The sequence below is a fragment of the Nerophis ophidion genome, linkage group LG01 (genome assembly GCF_033978795.1).
Source record: "Nerophis ophidion isolate RoL-2023_Sa linkage group LG01, RoL_Noph_v1.0, whole genome shotgun sequence".
NCBI lineage: Eukaryota > Metazoa > Chordata > Actinopteri > Syngnathiformes > Syngnathidae > Nerophis > Nerophis ophidion.
Window position 1 is genome coordinate 39,063,940 of NC_084611.1, and position 21,404 is coordinate 39,085,343.

The window sequence follows — 21,404 nt, forward strand, 5'->3', positions numbered from 1 at the left end:
CCCTGTACGATCAGTGCCAGAGCTTGGTTCGCATTGCCGGCAGTAAGTCGAACACATTTCCAGTGAGGGTTGGACTCCGCCAAGGCTGTCCTTTGTCACAGATTCTGTTCATAACTTTTATGGACAGAATTTGTAGGCGCAGTCAAGGCGTTGAGGGGTTCCAGTTTGGTAACCGCAGGATTAGGTCTCTGCTTTTTGCAGATGATGTGGTCCTGATGGCTTCATCTGACCGGGATCTTCAGCTCTCGCTGGATCGGTTCGCAGCCGAGTGTGAAGCGACCGGAATGAGAATCAGCACCTCCAAGTCCGAGTCCATGGTTCTCGCCCGGAAAAGGGTGGAGTGCCATCTCCGGGTTGGGGAGGAGACCCTGCCCCAAGTGGAGGAGTTCAAGTGCCTAGGAGTCTTGTTCACGAGTGAGGGAAGAGTGGATCGTGAGATCGACAGGCGGATCGGTGCGGCGTCTTCAGTAATGCGGACGTTGTACCGATCCGTTGTGGTGAAGAAGGAGCTGAGCCGGAAGGCAAAGCTCTCAATTTACCGGTCGATCTACGTTCCCATCCTCACCTATGGTCATGAGCTTTGGGTCATGACCGAAAGGATAAAATCACGGGTACAAGCGGCCGAAATGAGTTTCCTCCGCCGTGTGGCGGGGCTCTCCCTTAGAGATAGGGTGAGAAGCTCTGCCATCCGGGAGGAACTCAAAGTAAAGCCGCTGCTCCTTCACATCGAGAGGAGCCAGATGAGGTGGTTCGGGCATCTGGTCAGGATGCCACCCGAACGCCTCCCTAGGGAGGTGTTTAGGGCACGTCCAACCGGTAGGAGGCCACGGGGAAGACCCAGGACACGTTGGGAAGACTATGTCTCCCGGCTGGCCTGGGAACGCCTCAGGACCCCACGGGAAGAGCTAGACGAAGAGGCAAGTCTGGGTTTCCCTGCTTAGGCTGTTGCCCCCGCGACCCGACCTCGGATAAGCGGAAGATGATGGATGGATGGATACTGTTGTTGATAATATCCATTTTTGTTTCCCTACTTTAGGTTTGTTCTGTGTCGTGTTTGTGTCTCCTGAATTGCTTTGTTTATTGCAGTTCTGAGTGTTGCTGGATCAGGTTTGGTTTTGGAATTGGATTGCATTGTTATGGTATTGCTGTGTATTGTTTTTTTGGATTGATTGAAAAAATTAAAAATAATAATAAAAAAAAAAATTTGAAATCGATTTTTTTAAAATGAGAATAGAGTCTGAATCCCAAAACGTGAGAATCGCGATTCAAATTCTAATCGATTTTTTCCCACACCCAAATATATATCTTGGTATTTTTTCCGTGAGGTATAAACAAAACAGTCCGAATTACCTGAGATACCAAGTATGTCATTATTAGTAAGTCAATATTTTGACTTCGTAATTTGATGTTAGTTTGTCTAAATTGTCAGACGATCGCTTCTCTGATGTCTCCATCATGTTCAGAAGTCTCTTCTTTATCTGGACATCTTCTTCTACTGCATTCAACAACTTGGAAGTTTTCGTTTTAGTCTGTCATGCTTGTGGCTGTAGCTCTACTTCTGTCAGTCCACATATATTATTCTTTCTTGCTGTAACCCGCTATTTTTGCTATATGCCGCCTCCGGAAATAACGTTTTGGATGTTTCTGATTGGCTAAAATGGTCTTAAGTCCTAGGCTACAGCGCCCCCAGTATTTTGGCATGTGTATGACACTCAGTGTATGCGTTTGCTTGGGGACAGAGATAGTTTTTTAAATGCGCACATGTGGCTGGAGATCTTGTTAAAACGTGAGTTTAGGCAGTGGCTCTTTGTTGTTAAGGCGGCCGCCTTAGCAACAAAGCGCTGCTGGAAACCCTGCAATAGGTGTCCAGATCCCGAACATGGAATGAGATCAGGGTCGATTTTTGCCATTTTTAAATGATTGGTGATCGGCTGATGAGCTGCCGAGCCCAGCCGATCTTTACCACGGCTGTGACCCAGTTAGGGCGGCAATCATTAATCGAGAAATTCAATGACAAAAAATATTTGATTTGTATTTTGTTGCTTCCAAGGTTTGTTAGAGTAAAATAAGCGCAAGACTGCACCAATAGAGCGCACAATATTGTGGTGCACCTATTTTTAGGATCGGGACTCGAAATAGGATTGGATCTGATGCAAAAAAAACAAAAACGGATTGGGATCAAAGGCCATAAATGTTGATTGTAACATCCCTAAAATACAATGTTGTTAAAAGCCTAATCAACCAAAAATGTCACGACCACACTGTAGTACCTCTGCGGACCCCTGTTGAAGACCTGCTTTGGACTGTGCACAGGGCCAAGAAAAACAACATGTAATGGGCCACAAAAATTCATAATTTACAGCGCAACCAAGTCTTTAAGTTGGCTAACAATTGCTAAAAGGTTGCTTCCAAACTGTCAAATTCATATTGACAGTTGTGTTTCATATTTTTGTTATTTTAATTAAGACAAGAAAGTCATTTTATTACAAACACCTCACAGTGCAAATTTTGAACTAAGCATTTTTTTTTTCCCATACAGGCCAAATATTTTTTTTATTTAGATATTGATGATCCTACCTGTGCTGTGGCTGGTCTTAGGTGCGCCTGTCCCAAGTGGTCTGGCTATCTTACTGGGCCCTTTGATCCCACTGGGCTTGGCTGAGCTCATATTTCCTCTTGTGATCTGATGGAGCCACGAGGCTGTTGTCCGTCAAAAGACACAGTCTGAACCCAGACCATGTAAACTACCGTTTAAGGCTCTTGGACAGTGAAGTTTTCTCTTATCCTCAAGAAAACAACAGTAATGAAAAAACAATACAAAAAGGGAGTAGGGTAGGGGGTAAAAAAAATGGTGCTCTGGAAGAGGACCCTGTTTGGATAAGAGAGAGAAAATTAAAAAAGGCTTTATTAGGGTGACATTTGCTGCAGATAGCACAGTTGGCAGTAATTTAACTAACTTACTACAGAAAATAAAAAAGTTAGTACAACTACTCAGGTCATGCACAGCAACTGTGTTTTGCTAGCCCCATCATAGGAGGCATTCTGTTCCTGTTATGACAGCAAAGACCACCGACCTAAAAATATCCGCCAGAGGCCAGACGATACGCCGGCACAACTAATACCTTTTCATCTCCTGCACCACCCCGTCAACTAACACGGTGTCGCACAATTTCATTTTGCCAAATAAAAAAAATCTGCAAGTCTAGTCCGGCAGCTAAAACTGGATTACAGCGGATGGAGTGGGAAAACGACCACCAGCAGCATCGGATAATCCTATTTTTCGGATTAGCGCCTTGCAAAAAAGCAATTGGATGCATGTCCAATTTTAAATTAAGCACCCTCTGAGTAGATTCTTTACCTTATGGTGTGCCCGTCACATCAAGATGGATTATCTGGTAAATCTAGATACAAACTGACTAATGGTGGACCTCAGGTCTCAAAACACTTGAGACATTCATTACACTAGTTCTATCAAATCAATACTCCTTTAGGCAGCAGAAGTCAGGCTGAGGTCATTTTAAATGTTTCACTGCAGCAAAGTGATTGCCCAAGTTAAAAAATATGGAGGTAGGTTTCAAATTGAAAGGGAAATAGGTACACAACTATACCAGCAAACCAGCCTATAGCTTAAAGGCCTACTGAAACCCACTACTACCTACCACGCAGTCTGATAGTTTATATATCAATGATTAAATTCTTAACATTGCAACAAATGCCAATACGGCTGGGTTAGTTTACTAAATTGCAATTCTAAATTTCGCGCAGAAGTATCCTGCTCTAACCTCGCGGTATAATGACGCGTGCGCGTGACGTTACACATTGTAGAGGACATTTTGTTCCAGCACCGTTCCCAGCTATAAGTAGTCTGTTTCCATTGCATAATTCCACAGTACATCTGTGTTGCTGAATCTTTTGCAATTTGTTCAATGAATAATGGAGACGTCAAAGAAGAAAGCTGTGGGTGGGAAGCGGTGTATTGCAGCCTTTAGCAACACAAACACAGCCGGTGTTTCATTGTTTACATTCCTGAAAGATGACGGTGAAGCTTTACTATTGAACAGAGCGGTCAAGCGAACACGGTTGGATTGGACCACACACACAAAAAGTACAGTGTATTATACAGCAATGATTTTGAAAGATCGTGTTTCGTAGGGTCCCTTGCGAAGTGCAGAGATGGGCATCGCCACCGCTTGTCGACTGGTGCTGTAGAAAGGTGCAGGGACGACCTTCAGGTCGTACAGGTACGATCATATAATCTCCCTAAAACAGTAGTAACACAATAAGCAGATAAGGGATTTTCCAGAATTATCCTAGTAAATTCGTCTAATGACATCTGAATCGCTCCCACTGTATAGTCTTTTTTTTTTCCTAGTCCTTCACTCTCACTTTCCTCATCCACAAATCTTTCATCCTCGCTCAAATTAATGGGGAAATCGTCGCTTTCTCGGTCCGAATCGCTCTCACTGGAGGTGGCCATGATTGTAAACAATGTTCAGATGTGAGGAGCTCCACAACCCGTGACGTCACGCGCATATCGTCTGCTACTTCCGGAACAGGCAAGACTTTTTTATCAGCACCAAAAGTTAAGAAGTTTATCGTCGATGTTCTTTACTAAATCCTTTCAGTGAAAATATGGCAATATCGCGAAATGATCAAGTATGACGCATAGAATGGACCTGCTATCCCCGTTTAAATAGGAAAATCTCATTTCAGTAGGCCTATAGCTTAAGTATTTTATTTGCCTTTTGTGTGTGTGTCTTTCACAATGGTGTCACCGATGAGCCAGACTATAGAACTAATCACCAAAAGCAGTATTCAAAGACAAGATTGCCTTCATGTTCCACTTTCAGGACAATTAACTACACTGACACATTAGTTAACTCCTATACAGTACTTCAATTGAGGTATTTATTTCAAAGCTGCACAGTACAACACATTTTGCTTACATCTTGGCAGAGACATTTCTGCAAGGCTTAAAAAGGGGTTGGATGAAGCAGATGCTTATAATATCCCAACACTTCTCACTCATACCACAATTAACAAACAATATAATACAAGAACAGTACCATACAAACAAAAACAAAAACAGAACAAAACTTTAGGGACGGACAAGCCTTTTGACAATTTTGTCTTACTGCATTCTTTCGGAGTTACCCATTTCTTTCGTAAAACGTGACAGTTATCATATTTAACCGAATAGAACTAGGGCAGGGGTGGCAACCCAAAATGTTGAAAGAGCCATATTGGACCATAAATACAAAAACAAATCCGTCTGGAGCCGCAAAAAATTAAAAGCCATATTACCTTCAGATAGCGTGTCATGAGATATCAATTGAATTATGAGGCTTTTGATTGATTGATTGATTGATTGATACTTTTATTAGTAGATTGCACAGTTCAGTACATATTCCGTACAATTCACCACTAAATAGTAACACCCGAATAAGTTTTTCAACTTGTTTAAGTCGGGGTCCATGTTAATCAATTCATGGTACAAATATATACTATCAACATAATACAGTCATCACACAAGTTAATCATCATAGTATGTACAGTATGCCCTAAATGAAACTAAATGAACTCAAATATACCTGCAAATGAGGCATAATGATGCAATATGTACATACAGCTAGCCTAAATAGCATGTTAGCATCGATTAGCTTGCAGTCATGCAGTGACCAAATATGTCTGATTAGCACTCCACACAAGTCAATAAGATCAACAAAACTCACCTTTGTGGATTCATGCACAACGTTGATAGTTTGGTGGACAAAATGAGAAAGACAAAGAAGCGGCATAAAAACACGTCTTAGAAAGTCGGATAAAGTTATACATGTCAACAAACTACGGTGAGTTCAAGGACCGGCAAATTTAGTAGGACAAAACGGCGCTCGCCAAATACTCGAATCAGTGAAGCATGTTTAATATAAAGCAGTGGTCCCCAACCACCGGGCCGCAGAATAATTTTTTATAAAAAGAAAAAAAATATATATATATATATATTTTTTTTTTTTTATTAAATCAACATAAAAAACACAATATACACTCACAAATAGTGCACCAACCACAAAAAAATCCCTTTTTCATGACAAAGAAGAAAAAAAAAAAAAGAAAAAAAAAGGACCCCCCCCCCCCCCCGGGCCGCGGGACAAATTATTAAGCGTTGACCGGTCCGCGGATACAAAAAGGTTGGGGACCACTGATATAAAGTGTGCTTTATAACAATTAGGGAGGTTTGTGTCATTTTTTTCCTCCTACAGAAACCAAATTAAAACAAAAAATAGGTTTTTTTTCCCCCTCATCTTTTTCCATTTTTCACATATTTTTGAAAAAGCTCCAGAAAGCCACTAGGGCGGCGCTAAAGAGCCGCATGCGGCTCGAGAGCCGCGGGTTGCTGACCCCCGAGACTAGGGATTCTCCGATCAGAGATTTATGCTGCTAATTCCGATACTAGAGAGATTGGCCAATACCAATACTGATCACAAGTCCTACCTGTACATTTTTCTATTATTTTATTATAGTGAGTACTATTGAGTTGAAAAATATCAGCATAATATTTAAATTAACTCAATGTGAGTGTGAATGTTGTCTATCTGTGTTGGCCCTGCGATGAGTGGGCGACTTGTCCAGGGTCTACCCCGCCTTCCGCCCGATTGTATCTGAGATAGGCAAAGGGAATAAGCAGTAGGAAATGGATGGATGGATGATTTTTCCCCACATACGATTGTTAGATCAAAACAAATTCAATACCACACAATAACTAACTAAAAAAAAAAGAAAAAACTACCATCAATTACTCATTTAAAGGCTTGGGTTTTTGCCCTTAAAGCCCCCCTTTGTCCAAATAATTATTTGCTGAATTTGAAAACCATAACAAAAACTAAACAAAAATTGTTTAGGAAAATAAAAATAATCACTCTAGTATCGAACATATTCTGATATTTCCCTTGGTGTTGACACCACCAGTTCATGGATTAATTCACCCTCCTAAAGTGTTGTTCACTTCTGACTGCAACAATGCTGACACATTTAGCAGCTGCTATATTATCCACTCGCTAGCGTTTATTTATCTACTCGTTAGTTTCCAGTAAATAACTGCTTACTTTCTGCTGTTAGGTGCTTCTATCTACACTTCTTAAATTTTATTATGAATTTATTCATTCTGTTTTTTCGAGCGGTCTTAACGGCTAGCAAGCTTAGCAAGCCTGCTCCTACTTTCTCTTGGTGTCTATTTGTGCAACATGTTTAACCTTGTCCTAATACCAATAATACTAAATCTTAGGGGTGTAACGGTACACAAAAATTTCGGTTTGGTAGGTACCTCGGTTTTGAGGTCACGGTTCGGTTCATTTTCGGTACAGTAAGAAAACAAAATATAATTTTTTGGGTTATTTATGTACCACATTTCCAAAATCTTCCACCAAATTTTTTTTTCTAGTGGAATATTTGATGTGAAGTAATGGGAACCTTGGATAGATCAATAATTCATTAAAACATTGTTTTTGATTCAATATTATGTTTTGAGCAATGACAGTTTGAAAGAAAAAAAAACAGCTTTGTTTTATTAGTCAACATTGCAACTTTTTCTAAATTAAATTTAACTTTTAAGCTTTTTTATTTCACTTTTGTTATGTTTTTGTTTATTTTAATAATATTTTTAGAACGTGCCGTGGGCCTTTAAAACATTAGCTGTGGGCCGCAAATGGCCTCCATTGCACACTTTTGACACCCCTGCTATAGATAATAGAAAATAAAATCTGATAAATCTATGGGTTAAAAGCAGAGCCTGGCGACGCATGCGCATTCATCATAACTCTCTCGCTCTCTCTGTCTCCCCCTCCCTCACGAGTGCTGCTGCGTGCACAATTTGTTTTGTTTTCAACCCCTTCTTAACCCCGAACGTACATTGAAAATACACGCAACCTTAACTTAAAACGCTGGACATTTGAGGCATTTAAGAAACTCCACCCGGACAGCCCCGCAAAAGAGGACATATCCGGTGAAGAGGAGGTATGGTGAGTCTATCGTAGCCCTGTCGCTGCTAGCATGCTGTGTGTTGTGCATTGTTAACACAACGTGCAGTACGCTATTTAATATGTTTGTGTGGAAACTCGTTCGGTATACCTCCAAACCGAAGCGATACCCCCGTACTGAATCGGTTCAATACGAACACACGTACCGTTACACCCCTACTAAATATACTAAGAAATTGTGTTTTTTTGTTGTAACGAAGTTGGTGATTAACTTAGGGGAGTGTCGTCACACTGTGAATGAAGATACACTATTAGCAATCATATACATTTTCAGGAAAATTGTCCGATACTGATCGGTGGCCAATCGATTGGCACATCCCTATCCTAAATCCCTAAATCCTATTGTTAATGTGATGGTCAGTATTGTTTAATGTGCTGAAAAAGTACTTATGTAAACACTGAAATATTTTTACAAAATGTTAACGTATAAAACATGTCAAATAGACACACCATCTACTTTCTAGGCAGAATAAACATTATATATGGTTTTGGCCTTTTCAAGAGCAATAAATATTTTATTTGAGTGTTTAAATATGTGTATATTCTTCCATTTTACTTTGTAAAGTTCTTGTTTTTTTAAATGAGGATAAACAGGTGTTGGGTGCTTCACTTACAGTTTGTGATGTCACACAAGTTCACTTCCTGTTGTGGACACCATGTAATAAATCTCAAGAGTATGAAACAATCACTTTGTTCTTAAATAGCACAGCCTTGAGGTTCATTGAGCACAATGGAATATAGTTGCTTGGACAGCAATGTTTTTATATAAGTTCAGATTGGGGTATGTCGTAATGGGGAAAGGCATTAATGACTCTTGTATTCATGCTAGCTATTAAGCTTGCGGCTTCTCCGTTAAATGAACAGTGTCACCGGTCCGTGAGTATATCAAAGTGTGGTTATAAACCACGGTTTTACAATAATTTTCATTTAAAACAGTAATTTAACTGTCGAAAGTTTTACCGAGGTTCATCATTATACCATTCATCATTACATCCCAAATGGGATGAGAATCAGCACCTCCAAATCCGAGTCCATGGTTCTCGCCCGGAAAAGGGTGGAGTGCCATCTTCGGGTTGGAGAGAAGACCCTGCCCCAAGTGGAGGAGTTCAAGTACCTACAAGTCTTGTTCACAAGCGAGGGAAGAGTAGATCGTGAGATCGACAGGCGGATCGGTGCGGCGTCTTCAGTAATGCGGAGGCTGTATCGATCAGTTGTGGTGAAGAAGGAGCTGAGCCGGAGGGCAAAGCTCTCAATTTACCGGTCGATCCACGTTCCCATTCTCACCTATGGTCATGAGCTTTGGGTTATGACCGAAAGGACAAGATCACGGATACAAACGACCCAAATGAGTTTCCGCCCCAGGGTGGCGGGGCTCTCCCTTAGAGATAGGGTGAGAGAAGCTCTGCCATCCGGGAGGAGCTCAAAGTAAAGTCGCTGCTCCTCCACATGGAGAGAAGCAAGATGAGGTGGTTCGGGCATCTGGTCAGGATGCCACCCGAACGCCTCCCTAGGGAGGTGTTTAGGGCACGTTCAACCGGTAGGAGGCCACGGGTAAGACCCAGGACACGTTGGGAAGACTATGTCTCTCGGCTGGCCAGGAAACGCCTCGGGATCCCCCAGGAAGAGCTGGACAAAGTGGCTGGGGAGAGGAAAGTCTGGGCTTCCCTGCTTAGGCTGCTGCCCCCGCAACCCGACCTTGGATAAGCGGAAGAACATGGATGGAGGGATTCAACTGTCGGAAGTTTTACCGAGGTTGATCATTATACTACTTATCATTATATCCCTACTAAGGACTGATGTTCAATCGCATGATGACTGTTGTCATATTGAACAAGTTAAGACTGAGGAGCAATCGCATTACTGTCAATTCATGGCTCGGTAACGCAGCAGGATTTTGGGTGTTCCTCACAACTGCCCAACCAAGAGCTGTAAAAGTGGGTGACGTACTGGTATAATATTAGCACTGGGGGAGACGATCCTACTAGTGCAATCTATCGTTAAGATTCAATTCCTCAAATGTATTTGGACTCCAAACAAACTGAAAGTTTAAAACAGTTCTCTCAAACACCAACTGATGATTTCTGTGGGCAACTATAATGTGCTAAGACACCAACCCCTGATTACCAGCATATTTTTCAATGTGTGCACTCGCTTCCAGTAAGCAAGAGTTCACTCTTTCTTCCACACATTCTCCCAAGACGTGTCTCAGCCAGAAGAATGAAGGGCAGCCATCAGCAACGACCCAGTTTAACAAGAGCGTTCTAGTTTTCACCCGCCGTGCCATTGAAGGATAGCGTTGTGTGCCCTCGGGTTGTCGGGACAGTCAAGAAGAGAGAGACATCACTGATGATATCGTGGTGGGGGTGCTAATTCACCCTTATAATGTCTTCATTCTCAAAAAAGATGGAGAAGTAGATCATGGAGTGGTGAGTGGATGCATTCATGTGAAATGATCCACTTAGGTCTGGAGAGGTTCCCACTACAGTAATGTTAATCTTTGAGCCGCGACTCCACTTGCGCTAATCTGTGGCAAAGAGGAGGGAAGCCAAACGATGGAGCCCACGATTTACACAAACGTAAAACAAACTAACGACTGGCCTCGGCTAATCCAGATGGTCAAAAAGATAAACTGCCATGTTGAACTACTCTGCTAGCCTTTTAAGTTTCCTCAGCAAATACTTGCAAACCTGACAAAAAAAAAACTCACAACAGCACAAAAATATGACCTCACACCTTTACGTTCATTCATATTCTTAGCTTTTTTGATCATATTAATCCCATAGTAGGGCTGGGCGATATATCGCGGGTTTGTCTCTGTGCGATATAGAAAATTACTATATCGTGATATTCGAGTATACGTTCTCACCCAGTTGCTTGTAGCTGCTGGCATGAGAGGTAGCAGCATGGGTAACATTAGCTGTGATGCTAGCGGAGTGGTGAGGGTGGTAATAGGAGAGAAAGAAGGTGCCAATCTGGTAACAAATGAAGGAAGAATTAATTCCCAATAAAAACAGCATGGGGTCCATTGTCTGGCGGTGGTTTGGCTTCAAGCGGGAATATGTCGAACAAGTATGCGGCCAAAGCGTTGTTACAAAAAGTAGCACCTACTGCTAATTTGTAGCATCATTTGAAAAGTCCCCCGATAGAGAAAAGAAGAGTGCTTGAAACTGGATGTCAACATCTCTGTTCAATGCCATACCCACAAAATGCCGAAGCAACAATTTCCAGATCGTATGAAAAAAATAGTCAACAACAGAATTTAATAACGTCCGTAGTAACCTACCACATAGCAAAGGACATACACTATTTGATTTCCTGTTACGCAGCTCATTTTTATTGGACAGTTATTGAAATATCTTCTGTGACATCATGCACAAAAGTGCACTTTATTTGTTTTTAACTATTGTCGTGGTGTTCTGTACGAAAAGTGCACTTTAATTTAGTGTTGTTGTGATATGTAATCTTAGTGACATCATGCACAAAAGTGCACTCATAGCTGGTTTTAAAATGTCTCTGACAATCTTGCACTTTCTGTTTTGAAATGACATGAATGTTTGTGCCACTGCTTAATAACTGTTTAATAAATACACTTTTGGTAAATTGACTTAATTGCTGTTTCCCTCTCTGCATGAAAGTTCAAAATGAGCATATATTAATGCAGTATGAAGAAGAATGTTTTAATGTAGACACATAGAATAATCATACTGCTGTGATTATAGGCATCAAGTGTTCATTCAAGGTTAAGGCAAAATATCAAGATATATATCGTGTATCGTGACATGGCTTAAAAATATCGCGATATTAATAAAAGGCCATATCGCCCAGCCCTATCCCATAGTAAGCCGAAAGTCTTGCTTTTTGAGGAAACATCTGCTGGGCGGATTATTATGATGGAGGCCCCAAGTACTGGCAGGAAGGTGGGGAAATACCCTGGCAGGACAAGTATCTTAATGAAGTCCCTTTTACACAGAAATCTAGCATTGTCATAACTGTCAATCTGGCATTTGCACCTGACACTGCAACTTCAAAAGTAGCCAACTGCCAACACTCCCTTGGTACAAATGTGCCCGCTATTTTGAGAGATATTGGGGTCATATTTGATCACACCATGTTTTTGATGAGCTTATCAAAAGTATAACAGTCCTGCTTTTTTCTACCTCAGAAACATTTCAAAACTCAAGATACGTAGTATTTTATTCCGAGCTAGAAATTATCATTAATTTTCCAGCAAAACCTTAATAGGTCACCTGTAATTAGACCAGAACGCTGCCACCAGGCTCTGCTCAAGATTTCAGATTCAATATTGGTTCCGTTTTAGTTAAAGTTAAGTTAAAGTACCAATGATTGTAACACACTAAGTGTGGTGAAATTTGTCCTCTGCATTTGACCCATCCCCTTGTTCACTCCCTGGAAGGTCAGGTGAGCAGTTTTGGTGATTTAACCCCCAATTCCAACCCTTGATGCTGAGTGCCAAGCAGGGAGGTAGAGGGTCCCATTTTTATAAGTCTTTGGTATGACTCAGCTCACAATCTACTGATCTCAGGGCGGACATTAACCACTAGGCCAGTGGTTCTCAACCTTTTTTCAGTGATGTATCCCCTGTGAACATTTTTTTAATTGAAGAACCCCTAATCAGAGCAAAATATTTTCGGTTGAAAAAAAAAGATGAAGTAAAATACAGCACTATGTCATCAGTTTCTTATTTATTAAATTGTATAACAGTGCAAGATATTGCTCATTTGTAGTGGTCTTTCTTGAACTATTTGGAAAAAAATATATAAAAATAACTAAAAACTTGTTGAAAAATAAACAAGCGATTCATTTATAAATAAAGCTTTCTACACATACAAGTAATCATCAACTTAAAGTGCCCACTTTGGGGATTGTAATAGAAACTCATCTGGATTCATCAACTTAATTCTAAACATTTCCTCACAAAAAAATAAATATTTAACATCAATATTTATGGAACATGTCCACAAAAAATCTAGCTGTCAACACTGAATATTGAATTGTTGCATTTCTTTTCACAGTTTATGAACTTACATTCATATTCTGTTGAAGTATTATTCAATAAATATATTTATAAAGGATTTTTGAATTATTGCTATTTTAAGAATATTTTTCAAAAATGTCAAGTACCCCCAGGGGTACGCGTACCCCTATTTGAGAACCACTGCACTAGGCCACTGAGTAGGTTTAGCATCTATCAACTGGCTCCCTGTGAATTTGAGAATATAATGCAACATGAAATCCATCACATACAGGGTCCTATATGGTCAGGCGCCTGCATGCTTCGTAGATTTTGTGTCTTTTCACTGTCCTGTTATGTCAGTGCAGCCTGCTAACTGCCTTGTACTTGATATACCTTGCGCACAATTTAACTAAAAAAAGGTGAGAGCGCCTCTGAGTCAGCTGCCAACTTCCTTCTAATTAATAATTATAATAGTTTTTAGAGCACTTTTTTCTAGCGACTCAAAGGAGGATGACACTGAAAAGCGGAACCCATAATTAATTTACTCCACATATACATGATGGTGGTAAGCTACATTTGTAGCCACAATTGCCTTGGGGTAGACCGATAGTAGAAATGGTGGAATGCATTACTATATGAGCTGAGAGCTGCCCATTAAGGCAATTTCTCACATTTGTTTAGGCGTGCGTTTTCAGTTATATTACCGTATTATTCGGATTATAAGTCGCAGTTTTGTTTCATAGTTTGGCCGGGGGTGCAACATATACTCCGGAGCGACTTATGTGTGAAATTTTTAACACATTACCGTTAAATATTAAATAATATTATTTATCTCATTCGCGGAAGAGACGAAGAAGATGTCAGCAATCGTCACACACACGTCAACCAATAAGAATTCGGTGGGGGAGGGTCATGCCAGAAGTGCATTGTGGGTCATGGGATGTTAACTGCTATATGCTACTGCCGTAGCTATTAAAGTGGATCATTTCAACGTTGGCGGTAACTTATAAAAACTGAGAAGGGCTGAACAAAAATGGTACCAAAAAGGAAATCATGTACTGCAGATTACAAGCTGGACGTAGTGAGATATGCAGCAGAAAACGACAAGAGGAAGCGGCACATACCTTTGGAGTTGGCAGAGTTGTTTAGAAGCGACATCAAGGAAGAAGATTTCATCGGATTTATCGATTAGGATTGACAGATTGTTTGGTAAACGCATAGCATGTTCTACATGTAATAGTTATTTTTTGAATGACTCTTACCATATGTTACGTTAACATGCCAGGCACCTTTTCCGTTGGGTGTTTATTTTAAATTGCCTTTCAAATCTCTATTCTTGGTGTTGGATTTTATCAAATAAATTTCCCCAAAAAATGCGATTTATACTCCAGTGCGACGTATATATGTTTTTTTCCTTCTTTATTATGCATTTTCGGCCAGTGCGACGTATACTCCGGAGCGATTTATAATCTGAAAAATACGGTACTTTAATATTCCAACAATTTCGTATTCCTATAATTGTATTTGTTATGTCCGTTTAATTATGCTATTTACTGATATTTGATTGTACTGTTAGTATTTGAACCAAGTGAAGTACTTTGTGAGAGCTCACTGTGAGAAGCGCTAAAAAAAAATGGACTTAGTTATCCATGAAGAGCACTACAGCCATATAATGCCATAAATGTGTGTGCACGGCATCACACATTCAGATACACTAATTGCTCTACCTTAAAGTCCTACTAATACACAGGGCGCTAATTCCATTAAGCAACAAATAATTAAGAAGGCAGGTGCTAATTGGAGAGTCATTTATTTCCTTTGTTATTTTTTCTAACCTGGATGAGGAGGTGGAAAGAAAAATGTAGCTCCCCTTAGACTACACGGTCACTGATTAACTAGACAGTGGGTATGGTAAGTGTTCAAACTCCTTTACATTTGTCACACTTTGATTCCTTGCAGCCAATTCGCTAAAATAAAAAAAGTGGATTTTATTTCCCATTATTAAACACTAAGCACCCAATCCTGACAGGGAGAAGAAAAAGAAAAAAAAAAAGCTGAATTTTTTGCTAATTTATTTTTTTAAAACCCTCATAAATCACATGTACATAAGTATTCAAACTATTTGCTCAATACTTTGTTGATACACCTTGGGCAACAATTACAGCCTTAGGTATTTTTGAATACGATGTCACAAGTTTGGCACACCGATCGTTGGGCAGATTTACCCATTCTTCTTTGCAGCACCTCTTAAGCGTCATCAGTTGGGATGGGAAACGTTGGTTTTCATCCAGGTTGTCTCTGTACACTGCTGCATTTATCTTTGCCTCTATCCTGACTAATGTCCCAGTTCCTGCCGCTGAAAACCATCCCCACAGCAAGATGCTGCCACCACTATGCTTCACTGTAGGGATGGTATTGGCCTGGGGATGAGCGGTGCCTGGTTTCCTTCAAACATGACCCCTGGCATTCACGCCAAAGAGTTCAAGCTTTGTCTCATCAAACCAGATCATTTAGCTTCTGATGGTCTGAGAGTCTTTCAGGTGCATTTTGGCAAAATGTTTACTAAGAAATGGCTTCCGTCTGGCCACTCTGCCATACAGGCCTGATTGTTGGTTTGCTGCAGAGATGGTTTTCCTTCTGAAAGGTTCTGCTCTCCATATCAAGAGGAGCCAGATGAGGTGGTTCGAGCATCTGGTCAGGATGCCACCCGAACACCTCTCTCGTGAGGTGTTTCGGGCACGTCCGACCGGTAGGAGACCACGGGGAAGACCCAGGACACGTTGGGAAGACTGTGTCTCCCGGCTGGCCTGAGAAGGCCTCGGTAGCCCCCGAGAGGAGCTGGACGAAGTGGTTGGGGAAAGGGAAGTCTGGGCTTCCCTACTTAGGCTGCTGCCCCCGCGACCCGAGCTCGGATAAGCGGAAGAAGATGGATGGAAGGTTCTCTCTCCACAGAGAAATGCCGCAGCTCTGAAATATTTGACAGCGGCTTCTTTGTAATCTCCGTGACTAGACTGAGATGAATGGAGCAATGTACAGTGACTTTAGAATAGAGGACAATTATTTTAAGATTTTCTCTTGATTGCAAAATATGTCAATCAAAAGAGGATATGACATTCTTATTTTGTCAATATTCAGTGTTTTATCGTTCATAGAAAAATGTAAAATTCCATTATGTTTTTTAAGGGGGTCTTTTAGCATTCAATCAGACATTATTGTGAAGTTTTGTATTATTGTCCCTAAAAATAGAGATATACCGGCACCCCAGACACATTTTTTTCTCTAAATGTGGCCCCCTGAGTCAAAATAATTGCCCTGGCCTGATGTACAGTGATGTTTTTTCATGACCGTAAATCTTGAACTATACTAAGTATTTTAATGGTTGGAATCTGCGCTTATGGATGATATACCTGTTACTATGGTAATCTAATTAGTTACTATGGTAATGTAATTAGTTACTATGGTAATCCATGTCACAGCAGCTCAGACAAGGCACCAAGCAGTGAGGGCGGGAAGCGTTTCCACAGACGAGGAAGGAGCTTTTCAAAACAAAGTTCTAAAGCTTAGTGATATATCAGATATATCAGATTGTAGGTGGGTTTATTTTGTACCCTTTGCGTTCATATTTCACTGTTTGTTGCGTTTCTCTTGATTGCAAAATATGTCGATCGAAAGGGGGTGTGACATTCAAATGTTGTCAATATTCAATGTTTCATCGTTCATAGAAAACATTTAAATTCCATTACATTTTTTAAGGAGGTCTGTCATAACGTTTTAGCATTAAATCAGACATTATTGTGAAGTTTTGTATTAGCGTCCCTAAAAATACATCATATACCGGCCTTCAGACATATTTTTTTCTCTAAATGTGGCCCCTGAGTCAAAATAATTAACCAGGCCAGCCTTATACACATCGGAAATGACTGTTAAAAACAACTAACCCTATTAAAGTTACACGGTAAGGTGAGGTTAAATAAATAAATAAATAAATAAATGGGTTGTACTTGTATAGCACTTTTCTACCTTCAAGGTACTCAAAGCGCTTTGACACTACTTCCACATTTACCCATTCACACACTGATGGAGGGAGCTGCCATGCAAGGCGCTAACCAGCACCCATTAGGAGCAAGGGTGAAGTGTCTTGCTCAGGACACAACGGACGTGACGAGGTTGGTATTAGGTGGGGATTGAACCAGGGACCCTCGGGTTGCGCACGCCGTTAACTGGAAGCTAACGGATTGAGAGGAGGTGGCACATCTGGAAAGAAAAGAAAATGGCACCAAGAAAAGCTTCAACTTAAAGGCCTACTGAAACCTATTTCTACCGACCACGCAGTCTGATAGTTTATAAATTAATGATGAAATCTTAACATTGCAACACATGCCAATAAAGCCGGTTTAGTTAACTAAATTGCAATTTTAAATTTCCCACGAGGTATCCTGTTGAAAACGTCGCGGAATGATGACGCTTATGTTGACGCGTGCTTGTGACGTTATTGGTTGAAGCGGACATGTTCTCCCAGCACCACACACGGCTAAAAGTAGTCTCTTTTCATCGCATAATTACACAGTATTTTGGACATCTGTGTTGCTGAATCTTTTGCAATTTGTTCAATTAATAATGGAGACGTCAAATAAGAATGCTGTTGGTGGAAAGCGGTGGATTGCAGCTGCCTTTAGCACCGAAACACACTGCCGGTGTTTGTTGTGAAGTTTTAACACATAGTGGTCAAGCGAACAATGTTCACCGCAGCCCTCCGACTTTCAGATATGACTTTATAATCTCACTAAAACCCTATCAACACAATAAGCAGATAAGGGATTTTCCAGAATTATCCTAGTAAATATGTCTAATAACATCTGAATCGTTCCCACTCCCCTCATCTTTTTTTCCCTTCTAGTCCTTCACTCTCACTATCTTCATCCACAAATCTTTCATCCTCGCTCAAATTAATGGGGAATTTGTCGCTTTCTCTGTCCGAATCCCTCTAGCTGCTGGTGGCCATGATTGTAAACAATGTGAGGAGCTCTACAACCAGTGATGTCACGCGCACATCGTCTGCTACTTCCGGTACAGGCAAGGCTTTTTTATTAGCGACCAAAAGTTGCGAACTTTATCGTCAATGTTCTCTACTAAATCCTTTCAGCAAAAATATGGCAACATTGCGAAATGATAAAGTATGACACATAGAATGGACCTGCTATCCCCGTTTAAATAAGAAAATCTCATTTTAGTAGGCCTTTAAGTTTTGGATTAGTGTCCCTAAAATTAGATATACCAGCCCCCCCGGACACATTTTTTTCTCTAAATGTGACCCCCTCCGAGTCAAATTAATAGCCCAGGCCTGCTTTATATATATCTGAAATGACTGATAAAAAAAAAAACCTATAAAAGTTAAATGGTAAGGTGACTTTTATACTGGAAGCTAACGGATTGAGGTGAAGTGGCACATCTGGAAAGAAGAGGAAATGGCACCAAGAAAAGCTTCAACTTAAATTATTGATAAAATGGGCAAATATTCAAGTGGCATTATTATTATTAGTATTAGTATATTATTTCATCAATTCACCCATCGACCACAGTAACTGCGGCCGGCGACCAGTCCTCATCTCTGGCCAAAGTGACCGCTTTGTCACGACAGCTCCCCCGCTAACTTTTACAGAGCAAAAAGAAAAAGAAAAATAAACCTCTTCTCCTTCCACCACGATCATAATCAGCTTTTCAAATCCAAGAATATATTTTATTATCAGGGTAAAAGCGACAACGAGGAGGCCCAGGCAACACAACAGTAGTCACAGCCGAGGGAAGGGCTGCCTTAGCTAGCTAGCTTCTTAGCCGACCTGACGCCTCAAGTCGAGTCGACGTTACCTGGACAACTTGTGCCAACTCAACTCCTTTAATGGTACAATATGTTGACTTTTTTAATAGACGTGAAAAAAAATGACACGTAGCGAGAGAACACCAACCTGGTTATGGGTGCGAGGAGCCCACCACTTTCACCCCCGAAGAGGAGAAGAGTTTTCCGGCAAGCGACTTCTTCACACTCCCGGCTGACACCGGCGCGTGAACGAGACTTTCCTACAACGTTGACGTCTTGTGCGTGCACAAAGATGTTTTATGTTGGGTACGAGGGAGCACTCGGCACATGTTTTCTGGCACATAAAACGCCCCCTATTGAGAAACTCAAGACAATTATTTTTAGTATGCGGGTGAATGTACATTAATAAAACAGTTAACATGCATTTTTAAAGAACCGAGTACACCGAGTTTAAATCTAATTCAGATCACCTGTTGGGAAAAAAAAAAAAAAAAAACGACCGAGACGGACGTCCGTGTACAAAGATCGTGTGTCAGTAAGAGGGACAACTGCTCTGCCGCAATATTACAAGGCGTTGATCTAAATGTGTTTACCAAAATATAAATTAAAAGAGTTCAATTATGAAAATTTAAAATGAACCCTCAACCAGTTTTGTGCCATTTTAATACTAAACCATTGTGACTGTGTTGAATGCATAAGAATGGAATGTAAATAGTAGGGGTGTGGGAAAAAAAACGATTCAAATACGAATCAAATCGAATAATTAGTGCGATTCAGAATCGATTCTCATTTTTTTTTAAATCGATTTTTTTTTTATCAATCCAACAAACCACTTCACAGCAATACCATAACAATGCAATCCAATTCCAAAACCAAACCTGACCCAGCAACACTCAGAACTGCAATAAACAGAGAAATTGAGAGGAGACACAAACACGACACAGAACAAACCAAAAGCAGTGAAACAAAAATGAATATTATCAACAACAGTATCAATATTAGTTATAATTTCAGCATAGCAGTGATTAAAAATCCCTCATTGACATTGTCATTAGACATTTATGAAAAATAAAATAAAAGAACAATTGTGTCACAGTGGCTTACACTTGCATCACATCTCATAAGCTTGACAACACACTGTGTCCAATGTTTTCACAAAGATAAAATAAGTCATATTTCTGGTTCATTTAATAGGGACGGCGTGGCGCAGTGGGAGAGTGGCCGTGCGCAACCCGAGGGTCACTGGTTCAAATCCCACCTAGTACCAACCTCGTCACGTCCATTGTGTCCTGAGCAAGACACTTCACCCTTGCTCCTGATGGGTGCTGGTTGGCGCCTTGCATGGCAGCTCCCTCCATCAGTGTGTGAATGTGTGTGTGAATGGGTAAATGTGGAAGTAGTGTCAAAGCACTTTGAGTACCTTGAAGGTAGAAAAGCGCTATACAAGTACAACCCATTTATTTATTTAATAGTTAAAACAAATTTAAATTATTGCAATCAGTTGATAAAACATTGTCCTTTATCATTATAAAAGCTTTTTTTTTTTTTTAATCTACTACTCTGCTAGCATGTCAGCAGACTGGGGTAGATCCTGCTGAAATCTTATGTATTGAATAAATAGAGAATCGTTTTGAATTGGAAAAATATCGTTTTTGAATCGAGAATCGCGTTGAATCGAAAAAAATTAATATATAATCGAATCGCGACCCCAAGAATCAATATAAAATCGAATCATGGGACACCCAAAGATTTGCAGCCGTAATAAATAGTAACACTAAAATAAAATGACACTTATGTGATGACTAAAAATCCATCCATCCATTTTCGACCGTTTTTCTCCTTTTTGGGGTTGCGAGGGGGTGCTGGAGCCTATCTCAGGTGCATTCGGGCGATAGGCAGGGTACACCCTGGACAAGTCGCCACCTCATCACAGGGCCAACACAGATGGACAGACAACATTCACACACTAGGGACCATTTAGTGTTGCCAATTAACTTATCATCACCAGGTGCATGTTTTTGGAGGTGGGAGGAAGCCGGAGTACCCGGAGGGAACCCACGCAGTCACGGGGAGAACATGCAAATTCCACACAGAAAGATCCCAAGCCCGGGATTGAACCCAGGACTACTCAGGACCTTCGTATTGTGAGGCAGATGCACTAACCCCTGTGCAAAATAAACCATTATAACTGCAATTTTGATCACATATTTGTCCATCTATCGACAATACCAATTGCATAAAATGTCAGCAAGACAAAAAAAAGTGATATATTGGCTCATTAGAAAAATGTCCAGTATATAAATTAAATTTTTTAATATATAATGTACCCATCATCAATACTGTCTAGTATAAAAATGCTACACAAAAAGCAACACGTTTGTGTTTGTGACCCAATAAAGCCATTAAAAACAATTATTTAAAAATAATAATAATAATGTATTAACGCCTGCGATGAGATGGCGACTTGTCCAGGGTGTACTAAGGCTTCCACCCGAATGTAGCTGAGATAGGCACCAGCGCCCCCCGCAAACACAAAAGGGAAGCGGTAGAAAATGGATGGATGGATGTATTAACGCCTCCC

The 21,404-nt window shown here is 40.6% G+C and overlaps 1 protein-coding gene across 4 annotated transcripts in view; it reads right to left on the reverse strand.

Moving 5' to 3' along the window:
* Positions 1–19,230, reverse strand: part of clip1a (CAP-GLY domain containing linker protein 1a) — a 61,170-nt gene extending 41,940 nt beyond the window's left edge. Inside the window, exons 1-2 of one of the 4 annotated variants that reach the window (XM_061902268.1) lie at positions 18,972–19,230; positions 2,578–2,869 (exon numbers count right to left, since the gene is read on the reverse strand). In XM_061902268.1, coding sequence (XP_061758252.1) covers positions 2,578–2,668 — 91 coding nt within the window. In that variant the 5' untranslated portion in view covers positions 2,669–2,869; positions 18,972–19,230. The remainder of the gene's footprint in view (positions 1–2,577; positions 2,870–18,971) is intronic. The other 3 variants (XM_061902263.1, XM_061902273.1, XM_061902278.1) reach the window with 3 other exon arrangements.
* Between the last annotated feature and the right edge of the window lie 2,174 nt (positions 19,231–21,404).